At 36.3% G+C, this 12,159-nt stretch overlaps 2 protein-coding genes across 2 annotated transcripts in view; one reads left to right on the top strand and one right to left on the bottom strand.

Annotated features, from left to right (window-relative positions):
* The window catches only part of LOC117109521 (cyclic nucleotide-binding domain-containing protein 2-like), a 12,351-nt gene extending 9,757 nt beyond the window's left edge, over positions 1-2,594 (top strand). The window contains exon 15 of the mRNA XM_033251896.1: positions 219-2,594. Coding sequence (XP_033107787.1) covers positions 219-422 — 204 coding nt within the window. The 3' untranslated portion in view covers positions 423-2,594. The remainder of the gene's footprint in view (positions 1-218) is intronic.
* LOC117109519 (adhesion G protein-coupled receptor L3-like) overlaps positions 730-12,159 on the bottom strand; it is a 24,177-nt gene continuing 12,747 nt past the window's right edge. The window contains exons 6-18 of the mRNA XM_033251893.1: positions 11,542-11,643; positions 10,372-10,444; positions 9,861-10,016; positions 9,426-9,516; positions 8,876-8,976; positions 8,292-8,394; positions 7,903-7,995; positions 7,255-7,379; positions 6,136-6,193; positions 5,551-5,642; positions 5,022-5,148; positions 4,681-4,722; positions 730-4,275 (exon numbers count right to left, since the gene is read on the bottom strand). Of these exons, the coding sequence (XP_033107784.1) occupies positions 3,952-4,275; positions 4,681-4,722; positions 5,022-5,148; positions 5,551-5,642; positions 6,136-6,193; positions 7,255-7,379; positions 7,903-7,995; positions 8,292-8,394; positions 8,876-8,976; positions 9,426-9,516; positions 9,861-10,016; positions 10,372-10,444; positions 11,542-11,643 (1,487 nt within the window). The 3' untranslated portion in view covers positions 730-3,951. The remainder of the gene's footprint in view (positions 4,276-4,680; positions 4,723-5,021; positions 5,149-5,550; positions 5,643-6,135; positions 6,194-7,254; positions 7,380-7,902; positions 7,996-8,291; positions 8,395-8,875; positions 8,977-9,425; positions 9,517-9,860; positions 10,017-10,371; positions 10,445-11,541; positions 11,644-12,159) is intronic.

Below are 12,159 nucleotides of genomic sequence, written 5' to 3'. Positions count from 1 at the left end.
ATAGTTATAATATTATTGAATATATTATTGAATTATTGTCATTGCTATTGTCAATTATTCATTCCATGTGCATGATTTCTTGTATTTTGATGTTTAGTGATGTTTTTGTTTTGATTTTGTATATACTCTCCATGTTTGGATTCAATTTTGAATAAACTATTAAAAAATGAGTTCATGCATCTAACAGCATTATTTCGTGTTTTTGTTTTTAATTTTAGGTGAGCAAAGGTGCTGAATGCGTTATACTAAACAAACAATTCTTCATGGAAAATTTGCCAAAGGAGCAACAGAAGGAGTTAAAGTCATCGATAAAACCTTACCCGGTTCTTGATGTTATTCAAAATAGTGTCCGAGATCATCTTAATTGGAAAATCTTTAAAGAGAAAACAATCCTCGATATAATGGCGACAAAAAAACACTGAATGTAGACCTACATAAAGTTCCTATCAATTATCAATAGGTGACGCAATTTTATAAGTACTGTCTTTATTATTTATTCTCATTAATTATTTATATCATTATCATTACCATCATCATCATCATCATCATCATCATCATCATCATCAGTGTTAAAATCATCATTATCATTATCTTCAACATAAACTTTTAATTTTTTCCATATTGGGTCTTTAATGTATATTACATATTTTATATTGTTTACCAATGTAACTGGGCCATTTGAGAAAACTACTGAATTATATCCAGTAAATGACTACTATAAATAAAGAATAGCAGAATCACAAACAGATTTAATAAAATATTGTCGTAAAAATGTATCACACCAGTCCATATCTTGGCTATATGAAGTTCGTTTAGTCTATGCTTGAAAACTACAAATTGAGACCTAATCCCACCCATATTGTAGACACCAGGGAAATTTCACAACTTTACGCAAACGATATAATAACGAATACGAATACGTCATCATTACCGGCATCCGTGCCTAAAGCATTCGCTATTATGCTGTACAAACTGAATGCAATCCTTGATTGATGCAAAGGACATCAATCGCGTACGTTGTGACAGGTATGAAACCGTAGGGGAAGGGTTTTGATGACGTAACCGTATTCCTTATTGTTTTCGTAAGCTTCCGAAAATTCCCTATTGTCCAGGTGAAGCCGTGATACTAGACTTTGAAAAAGTAATTGATAATCTGCATCAAGCTGCTTAAATGGTCAGATTATTGTCTACCTCCATTTCGGTTAAATCATAGAACCACATGGTTAAAAACTTTCAATAAAACGTGATCTGTTAATGACTTTACTATAAATAGTACGTGTTAAAACTCCGTTAATTGCCAAGGAACCTTTTTTTTTTCTTGTTCTAATGAATTTCAAATATATAAATTAAAGTATTGTTCTTGAATTTTCGTGCTTAAATTAGATTGTGGTTTAGCAGTATAGGCTATTTTTTTTACAATTGCAATGATATGATCTTCCATTTCTATATAGGCCTATATAGTGCATATTAATAGTCTTTATATACAGTGGAGCTATACGGTAGGGCGTCTGGAGCAGCAAGACAACCCTGTACAAATTGAGCAAAAATTAATCTTCGAGCCTTTTAACCTCCTCTTCTTCTCCATCAGCCCCCCCCCCGTGTTAGTATTCCTAGACACGCCTCTGTCATACATGCTTTAAACAGAGAGATTTAAATAATACCATGATCTACCGGAGGAAGAGTGATTAGGTAAGTTTACAGGAACAAAATCTGGCAAGCATTTTGGCAGTCGTTCTTATGAACCAACTTTACATAACCACATTCATTTGTATATATTGTCAGTTGTTGTTTTGTAACTGTTGTAGGCCTACAGGTCGAACCTCTCCTGCGCGAGAGTATTCCTCTGTTATAAAAGAGAGAACCAATAAATTTTATCTTATCTTATCTTATCTCACATCAATGTAGAACACAACTACCTTACCGCTACTAGCAAAACAAAATTCAGTGGCAGTGGTTTTGTGTTCAGGCCTACTATAATCATCTACATGAAAATAATCATTGTGATGATATCATGAAGAATGCGATCACGATATTTAATTAATTAATTAATTATAACTATCTTTCCGATACAATTTATCGGTAAATACCTTGGCGTTGCCAAGCAAGTATGAAATTCGGGCTGGGAAATTGTGGACTTGAGACAGTTTTACTACAGCGCCACCCCTGGTAAAAATGATGAAATTTAATTATGGTATAAAAGTCTAAACTACAGCAGCCCTTGTTTTAAATTACATTGTATTTTCATAACAAAATTAATATTGACTTGCTAATAAAGATTCAAATATTTTATCCTATTAATATACATAATATGCCAAAATCATTACAATCACAAGCAGAAAAAGGCCGTAATTTGCTACGCCAATAATTGTTACTTTAAGCTAGCTCAGGCATAGACCTAGTTTTGTCTCATATTTCATGATACATCATCGCAGTGTGTTTAATATTCGTCATGTTAATTATGCATCTCGATAAATCAGTAGTGCTTAAGTCGCAGCATGAATATTCTTCCATTATTAATGCAATATTTATTGATTGATCTTCACTTCCAAGTTCCCTGGAGTATCCTAGCGAGTAATAAATAAGGCAGAACATCAGGTTTGTTTCTATTTTGCTTTGTGAAATATAGTGCAATAATAGAGAGCTTTCTATTTGTGCGACGACGCGATGCTAGAACGGAATCACTCATGCGTGACCGTCCTATCAGTCGTCCTACGTACGTCTCTACTAGAGTTCCTGTATAGAGAAGTCTCTGCATATTTGATTTGACTAAATTGCGTTCCAGAATCTACTCGACGAAGCGACCTTAACGTTCTCGCATGCGCAGATAACTTTAAGTGACGTCATTACGTTCTACGCCCTACCGTCGTCGTGCAATCGAAAGCTCCCTAAATGCCAATAATGTAGACATGCGTAATGTTATGTAGTTGAATTAATATTTAGACTGAAACGGTCTCAAAGCGCTCGAGGTGTGGACTAGCTCTCGCGCAGTAACTTGCTTCCCCCCTAAGGGTCTCTCCGTGTCTGATCTTTGTGTCCGATCAAGCTACTCTCGTCTGTCCACAACAGGTGCTGTATGAACCAGTACACCGGGGTAACCCCTACTCGTCTAAAAATGTAGGTCTACTGTGTTCTTTAAAATGCATATGATCCAAATTGTGTACACTGGGCCTATACTACGGTTTTTATACAGTATGTATTTTTCCAATGCAGTATATAAGCTAGTGTTTAATAAAAGTATAAATGTAATAGTTAATGGATAATGGTTTCAATTTATAGAGCGCAAAATACAAAGAGTCTCAAGCGCTATCAAAAGGCAAGTGTAAAGATGGAATGGAAACCAAAACCACAAAGTAATAAATGAAGTGAAATTTAAAATCCATGCCAGCACCCAAACCAAAGTATGGGGATACGACCTCGTCGCTAACTAGCTAGGGTTCAATCAATTGAACTGATAGTCAGCACCTGTTGAGTCTCCGCCATCCCGGATTCGGGCGCCTCTATCCTAGTTAAAGCTATAGAAAAACTAGAAATGGAAAGAAAAAATAGATTAAAGGGACATGAATAAATGGGTCTCCAGTCGTTCTTTAAAAATTGTGACAGAAGGTGACTCACGAATAGATTTAGGTAACAAGTTCCATAACATTGGTGTAGCAACCATAAACGATCGCTCCCCACAAGACTTTAACCGAAAGGGTAGACAATACAGAATGTAGGCCTATATTAACATAACCTTCAAATTATCAATAAAATTTATATTGCACAATCAACTCCGTCATCATGCTTTTTAAGTTCAGGTACTTCAATACATAACAGCTGTTAATATATTCCATGAGTGGTTTCGGACTGTAGACTGCCTTTTCGCCGTTGGCCTTCCTGAATATCTTTATCAGCGTAGCCTGTTACTGTATTCCGTCTGTGTAGCCGTTATATAATGGTTCATATAAAAATAGTTCAGGCACTTCCAATATTAGACGTTGTACCCTCTGACGACTTTGCATTCGCGGTGCTCGGTCCAAGACGAGATTTCCGAAAACCAACTCTCTGCAACGTTGACGTCATGGTTTGCGTTAGTGATATTGTGGAATCGTTTGTAATTTGGTCACAGTCCACGCCACCGACGACACTGTCCTGCTCGCGAACGACACTATTCTCGATGATTTGACTGAGACGAATCGCCTCGTTCAATTGATGTTGGCTTCTGGCGGCACGACCAACGACGGAGCCGTCTTGAACGGCGGATATGCGACCAAACCTACGTAGAATTTCAGACCGTACCTGAAAAAAGAGAGAAAAACAATAATATGCAGTAGAAATTTAACCATTAAATGTTATGTACTATCCTCGAATGTTTGTATACACGATATATTAACCCTTGACATAGGCCTATGCGCAATTGAAACTATCACAGGGTTTTGAACTTCAAGATAGAGTTCAGTATTCGTGTGCTAGCAAAGAAAATATTTTAATTCCACATTTTATTATAATGGTTGTTGCATCTTAAAATTTTTATTCTGGTAATTGGCTTGTAATGTTGCGCGAAGAACATCGTGATTTTAATAGTAATATGCGTGTAGCCCGAGATTTACTGAATCGCACAGCTAGGCCTATCGTTGAGACACGTTGAAAATTGTTGTTTTAAATAAATGTTATAGACCAACTGCAGCCTACAATATTTCTTACCTCCGGATTGTACACTCCATAGAAGAGAAGCACAGAGGACCCCTACAAGATTTAATAAAATATATAAATATTCCTCATACAGATTCAGTTTAAAACGACATTGTACAATAGGCCTAGGCCTATATAAAAAGCAAAGCAATTATATACCGAAGCATAGGCCTATATGAAGCTGATTATATCTTTTATTATAGATTTCCTTTGTATATTGAAGTAAGATGATCGCACCAATCGTTATTGAGTGGCACCAATTTAAATGTGTATGTTCAAATAAATAATATACAAACAATTGTATCTTTATGAAACAGTTATTATTGTCCATTACAGCTTTTGTGAATACTGACCAGGATAAGGACCGATATGGCCCACAGCCAGTAGTACACATTGGTCTGCTCGTCGATAGCTGAAGTCCATAATGACCATGAAATGAACATCAACGTTACAATTATCCCATTGGCAATTATGCTGCACCTAAAATACAAAACCAAAGTTTAAAAGTTAGTAAGACTAATGACGTTGTTTAGTTACCGATTTCAAGGAGAGATACCCACGAATCGCAGGAGGTTGGGACCCTACTAAAAGCAATAGTGCTTATCCATAAGTTCTGCTTATCATAATATCTACTGTTATTCAATATTGTATCCATCTGACGCCGAAGGTCCGTGACAGTGCTGGTGAATTGACTAGATTTGCGGTAAATTAAATTATTAATAATGTATTAGTACACTGTAGGCATATTATGTTAAAATCCCCCATCATCGGTCACTCTCACAGGAAATATAATGATGATAATGATATCTATCCATCATTATCGTTGTCCATGGTATATTTATTATTTATGACAAAGGCCTATACATTACTGTTATTACTTACTTGGTAGTTCTAATAACAGCGTATGCTTTGTTGTCGGACCGCCGGATGTAGTTGTACCCATAGATGAGGTACACTAAACAGATGTAGTTACACTTAGGAAAAGATGATAAACATGAATATTATAAAATTACATTTTTAAGATCAAATTGTATGCTCAGGCCGCGCCTAATGATGGTCAGGAAGGCCACTTTTGGTAACATTAATTAAGCTCTAAAGATTGAAGTCTTTAGCGTAATGAATCAAAATGTCAATCAAAACAATTGGCCAATCAGAACAGAGTCACGAGTACGCGCATCTTCACAGCCACAAACGTACCTTCACGCGGTCGTGGGACCTTAGTAACAATATCCAAGGGGTGGAGCTTAGTGGTTGGCCATTATCCAATGCAATTACATTGTATAGGACATTCTAAATCTAAGGTCAGCTTTAATAAGAACCATGGAGAAAATATATCTCTTCATTTAAAGCAATAACATAACACAATTCATATTTCTTTTTAAAATGTTTGTGTATTCGTGTTTGTCTATAGCACACATCATACAAGCTGATTGTTCGATTGTCCAATTTAGTTTAAAGTGAACTTACCACAACCACGCAGACGATTGGACCAAGAGAAGCATGTGATGTCTTTGAAACGGCACAGCTACAAAAGAAATTACGAGCTTAAACTAAGTATTTATTCTTCATGCAAAGTGATACAGGTACTAGGCATATCATTACCTATTCTTTAGTAAAAATACAGTAAATGATAATAATTTTAATGACAATAATAACTTGGGTATGTGATGTGCTGTTTATAATTTAATGCCAATGTGTAGGCCCTACTTGTTACATTGTCAATATTTTAAGAAAGCCTAATTTAAAAGATTTCAATAATTACTTATTAAATTTATACATAGTTTTTTTTAAATTCAATATAAATACCAGTAATAATAAATAATGTTTTTTAAACTTACTATTACCAAAGGACTGGAAGACACACATATCTTGTACTATTAAAGCAAGAAGGTGGCAATGGATTCGCCATTATACTTAGGAAGGTTAGTATGGATGACTGGTGAGTGGTTTTAAGTTGGACAAAGGTGAGAAAAAGGAGCGTTGGTAGACCAAAATACACATGGCAACTTTCGGTAAAGAGAGACGGGCATTCGGATGGAAAACTTGGGGAGAAGCGGCACAGAAGTCATCAGACAGGACGGGATGGCGGATGTGAATGCCCTGTGCGCCACTTGGCGCTAAAGGGATCTGTAAGCTGCAAGTAAAGTCTGGCTCCCTTAAAATCGCTACATCGTCGCTACAGTGTTTTCAATGCAATCGTTGTACTGTACTGCGTAGTAGTCCCCGACGCAATCGGGAAGTCTCTCCGATTCGACCGACCAATCAGCATCAAGCTCGGTTTCCATAGAATCGCTCACCTGATCGGCGACAGTCACCGACAGTTGTCGGGAAAGTTGAACTTAGTTCAACTTCGCCGATTGCGTTGCAGCCGAATCAGGGTTAATTGCTAACTGCCCTGACGCAATCGGGAATGCACCCCGATTCATTTTCAACGCAATCGGCAAAATTGAACCAAGTTCAACCTTCCCGAAACTGTCGGCGAATGTCGCCGACAGTGTCAGCGTTTCTATGGAAACCGAGCTTCATCTAACGCTGTCGGCGATAGAGTGTAGCGATTGTATGGAAACCCAGCTTTAGTAAACTTACTATTGACCGTTTTCGTAATCGCCTTGAACGAGTCCAACGGCGCTAGCGACAATAAAGGCAGGAGTTATCCATCCTAAGGCACAGTATTGCATTATACCGCCTGACTCCATTGTGACATAAGATATCTGAATCAAAAGCGTTGTCAAAGCGATTGAGACAATTTTTAATAAACTTACGTATATTCATAATATAATTGCGCATTTTTTAAATAAACGTTATTAATTTTTATTTTATATATTTATTAAAATATGCATTTAATTATTTATTTGCAAGGCATGTAGTTTTTGCTAGGACATCAGTTTTAGGCCAATAACTCAATTTCTCAATTATGAAACTATATGAAACAATATAAAAATATATGAAATAATTCATTTCATATTACTATAAAAGTATTGAGTATTATGGTAGGAATATTTCACAAATAAAAAAAAATTGTGTATCAGAAATTCAGTATAGTTCTATTATTGTTAATGTTTTAATTACAAGGCCTAATAATAATATTACTAATAATAATGCTATACTGTATAGGCCAATTTTACATTTATTATTTATATATATTCATGTTATTTAAAATACTGTTCATAGCATAATAATAATAATAAATTATAATTATTTATAATATTAATAATTGACTAACATAAGACTAACCTTCAGTGCTATTTGGACTGATTGACCAAATATCCAAAAGAAAATGGACAAATCAAAGAAATGAATAATCAACGCCATTGCCTTACATGTATGCTGAAAAAAAAAATTAAAAACGATAGAAATCAATAAGGTTATCTAAAAGTGTTCACATGATGTCTCAGCAGCCAAGGCCACGCGCCGGCACAGCCGATGGGCGACCGACCTCGCCAGACGCAGTTCTCGTCCCACGGAAGTTTGACGGCTCAACTGCGGACGCGTTAAAATAGCGACACATTTTCTTTAACAGATGACGATTCATACAAGGAATACATTCCTTTTTAATTGATTTACAAAACGTAAGAAATAAAAAATAGACCTATATGAGACACATACCCTACTAGAAAACTTACCCTGTTGCAGACTGCGAATGCTCCACTTACAATAAAGATCTGTTCAAAAAACAGCGTAACCAGGATACATAACACCAAAATTATTATATCTGAAAAGTACAGTCTGATCAGAAGAAAAACAAATATGAAAATTAAATAATCAAATGGTCTACAATATACTGAGAGTTGGAATATGTAAAAAATATCGTACCGAAAACCAAAATAACAAATAGGCCTACGGAATAGTACCTGTGAATTAGACACTATTTCGGCTGTTTATAGGGTTTTTATAGGGTTTTGTAGGATTCGTGGTTGAACGACGACAAACCACAATAAATTTACAGTATTAGTGTCATTAGACTTATACGTTTTTGAAGCGGTCTTTTAAAACATCGTCATTCCAAATTAATTCATTAATTCCTATTTAAGTTCTTTGTTGTTACTTATCATAACATGATATTGTATATAATCTTCCTGCGTATTCGACATGTTCAAAGTACATGCGCAATAAAAGATTTATGAATAATTAAGCATGCGCACTACGAAGTAGGTGAAGAGAGGCCTAACGTTTGCATTATGATTTTAAAATGTTGTATCAGACTTACCTGTTGACGTACACTAACACTATGAATACGAAGATAATTATGAGGATTGATATGGCGAGGGCGGTTTTTACCTGCCATGGCAATGAAGGCGGGATACAACCCTTCAGTAGAAAATAAGAACAATAACAAAAATCATGGATAAATATTAACATACTTATTTAACATGAATTATGTCATGCGTCTTCAAGCAATCAAATATATACACTTCTATCAAAGCGGTAGCCCTACAAGCCCTATTTTTAATATAAACATTCTGAGATCACCTTCCAGCAATCAGGGGCGGATCCAGCAGGGGCACAGGGGCACGTGACCCCCCTGTTTTGCCACTAAATTTTTAAAATTCCAATGCATATCAATGCTATGTGCTACTCACTTAACTATTCTGAACTGTTGCTCCCCATAACATAATTTATCCGCACGTTCTTAACGCTATGACGTAGCGTATGCACGCGTAACTAACACGCACGTGGGGGTAGACATGGATATCATGTAAATAGCAACATCTGATTGATTTTGGGTTATCTCTATTACAATCAGAAATATCACTTACCAAGACTGCGAACGTGCCATGGTGATTGAACAAACACGTAACTGTGGTTTCATTTTCAGACGTCTTATTAATGCCTTCTATACTCCATACACTACATTGGGTTTAGAATTGAAAAAAAAAATATCAGTTGTTGAAATATGATGATGTACTAAGTCTTATTGATAATAATAATTATTATTTTATTTTTAATCATATTTATATTAGGCCAACAATGTACGCTTTATTAAAGTAAATTGTTGGCTTTCAATAGAAAATTGAAACGATAATTTTGTAATAAAAATGTAAGTTTTACTGCAAAATTATCTTTAACGATTTGTGACGATCTGGTCACACTGGCAGTTGATAGCTTATGTTATCACTTTTGAGCAATTCATTGTTTTAGTTTGATATGGGCTGGTTAGATATTATTACATAATTTTAACATTACACACTGACCTGTCATTGGGTTTATTGATGACAAACCCGCATGTCCAATTCGGGGTATTCCGGTTACCATCTTCCACTTGGATTGGAATTGACAGTTCGTTAGATGTTGGTGACACAGAGTATGAAACCAGTTTGCTGATCACGTAATGGTGTGTTTTGAAAAGCCTGTATTACATAAGAAAAAGATACCGGTGCCAATCCGAGTTACATGTTTTCTCCAAAAAAAAAGGCTACCAAAAAAAAAAAAAAAAAAAAAAAAAAAAAAAAAAAAAAAAAAAAAAAAAAAAATAGGCCTAAAAATATAATGATGTAAAAATATAATAAATAATAATAAATAAAATGCTAAAAAAATATATTAAAAAAGTTAATTTTGAAATCAAAATTCGAAAATAAATAAATGTTTTTGCAATGGACTAGAGAGACTGAAGACAGACGCACTTTAAAAAGAAGTCCAATCGTCCTCTATTAGCAGAAGGATCTATAAAATCGCCCGAGTATTGAACTAAATAGGGTAACTCACCGTTTCGATGATGTTGTCAGTAGATTTTCGAAGGTTTTGTAGCTTATTAAAGTTTCCCCTTTGTATTCAGTTTCTAACAAACAATATATACAAAGAAAGAGTTAATTCGTATAATCAATGAATTCTTTATTTGGAGAATGGATTTGGGTTTATTCGGTGTAAACACCAGGATAGCCCACGAAAGTCTAAAGGCCAACTCAGACAGCGTCGTACGGCGCTGCCCAACGCGATTTGTTGTCGCGTCGGGTCTGTGTGTGAGTTAAACGCAGACGAGATGGTGTGCGTCGGTGGCAGTCGCGTTGTAGAATATTAAATTTCTCACGACGGCTTAAGGCTGTCCCCGACGATAAATCGGGTCGGGCTGCGTCGGCCGACGCTGTCTGAGTTGGCCTTAAGAAGACTTAGTTCTAGTGTGGTCCTTCTGGTGGTGATTGAGCAGTACACCGGCAGACAATCCCCTACTCTTTTCCGAATAGTGTACTGGGTGCATTCTTTAACGTGCACAGGACAAACGGCTTAAACGTCTCATCCAAAAGACGGTGCGCTATTGTAACTTGCATTTCAGACTTCCAGCTGAAACACAAGGAGAGGCAGCGATGGGAATTGAACCGGGGACCTAGAGATCTCCACTGTTCAGCGCACACACAGTGGATACCACCAGATTAGCCGGCTGAACTAAACTGCTCTCTCAAATGAAAACTTAATGTTTTGTTTGTTTTTCTTAATAGTGTTTTATTATTTCATCATCCTCGTCGGCGTCGGGGTTATTGTCATCATCATCACCATCATCATCATCACCACCACCACCACCACCACCACCATCATCATCATCATCATATTATTATTATTATCATTATTACCATCATCAACATCATCATCATCATCATCATCATCATCATCATCATCATCTTCTTCTTCTTCTTCTTGTTCTTCTTCTTCTTTTCAATTCATCAGCATCTTAAACATGTTTCGTCGTTGTTGTAAAGCCTGATTTCCATGATATCGCTACACTGTTGCCCTAGTGTTTTTTTTCCCACTTTACAACCGCTACACTGCGTAGTGTCTCCGACCAAGCCAATCAGTGTCGCCGAAAGGTGTCTGTGAGAGCGTGTAGCGATTTTGTGAAAACCAGACTCAAACTGAGGATATCTTTCCGAAATTCTTACTTACTAGAATCGGTTGCAATAGTGCTTAATGCCAACGTAGCTTCAACACTTGTAGAAGTTGGAGATTGAGTGGAGCCATTGATGGGTAACTTTTTAAAATTTACTTCTATAAACATAATAGGGAAATTATATTATTGTGATTATTATAGAATTATAAGATTATCATCATCATCAAGAAAAATAATAATAGTAGCCTGTACATGTACTGTAAAAGACAAAATAATCTTCAGTGGGTGTGGTGTGTCTATTCGACATAAGCGCTTATTAGAATGCGATACTTATTACAAATTATTGGACTGGTGAAGCTGCCATTGTTGTTGGCTGGTTGTTTTTGCATACGCAGATTTTATTCTGTCCAGCGCTTAAAAGCTGTATTCACATTGGATCCGAACCGGAATTCGGACCGCGTTTCCTATGCGCTGAACACCAGCGTCCCTCTTATTAACATAGGCCTACTGATCCGACTTTCTGATCGGTCGGTAGGCTTTCCAATCCGAAAATTCGGATTCCGATCTCCACCTTTAATTAAGAGAGTTTCAAGAGAGGAAATGTTAACTAGACAGGAGCGCGCCATGAATTTCCCGACGAAGGGTCCAAGTTCCCCGACAAGGGGTCCACACCC

Source organism: Anneissia japonica, unplaced genomic scaffold, assembly GCF_011630105.1.
Source record: "Anneissia japonica isolate Jap-2015-1 unplaced genomic scaffold, ASM1163010v1 scaffold3867_len840240_cov202, whole genome shotgun sequence".
NCBI classification, from domain to species: domain Eukaryota; kingdom Metazoa; phylum Echinodermata; class Crinoidea; order Comatulida; family Comatulidae; genus Anneissia; species Anneissia japonica.
This window is presented reverse-complemented; position numbering and strand designations above follow the sequence as displayed.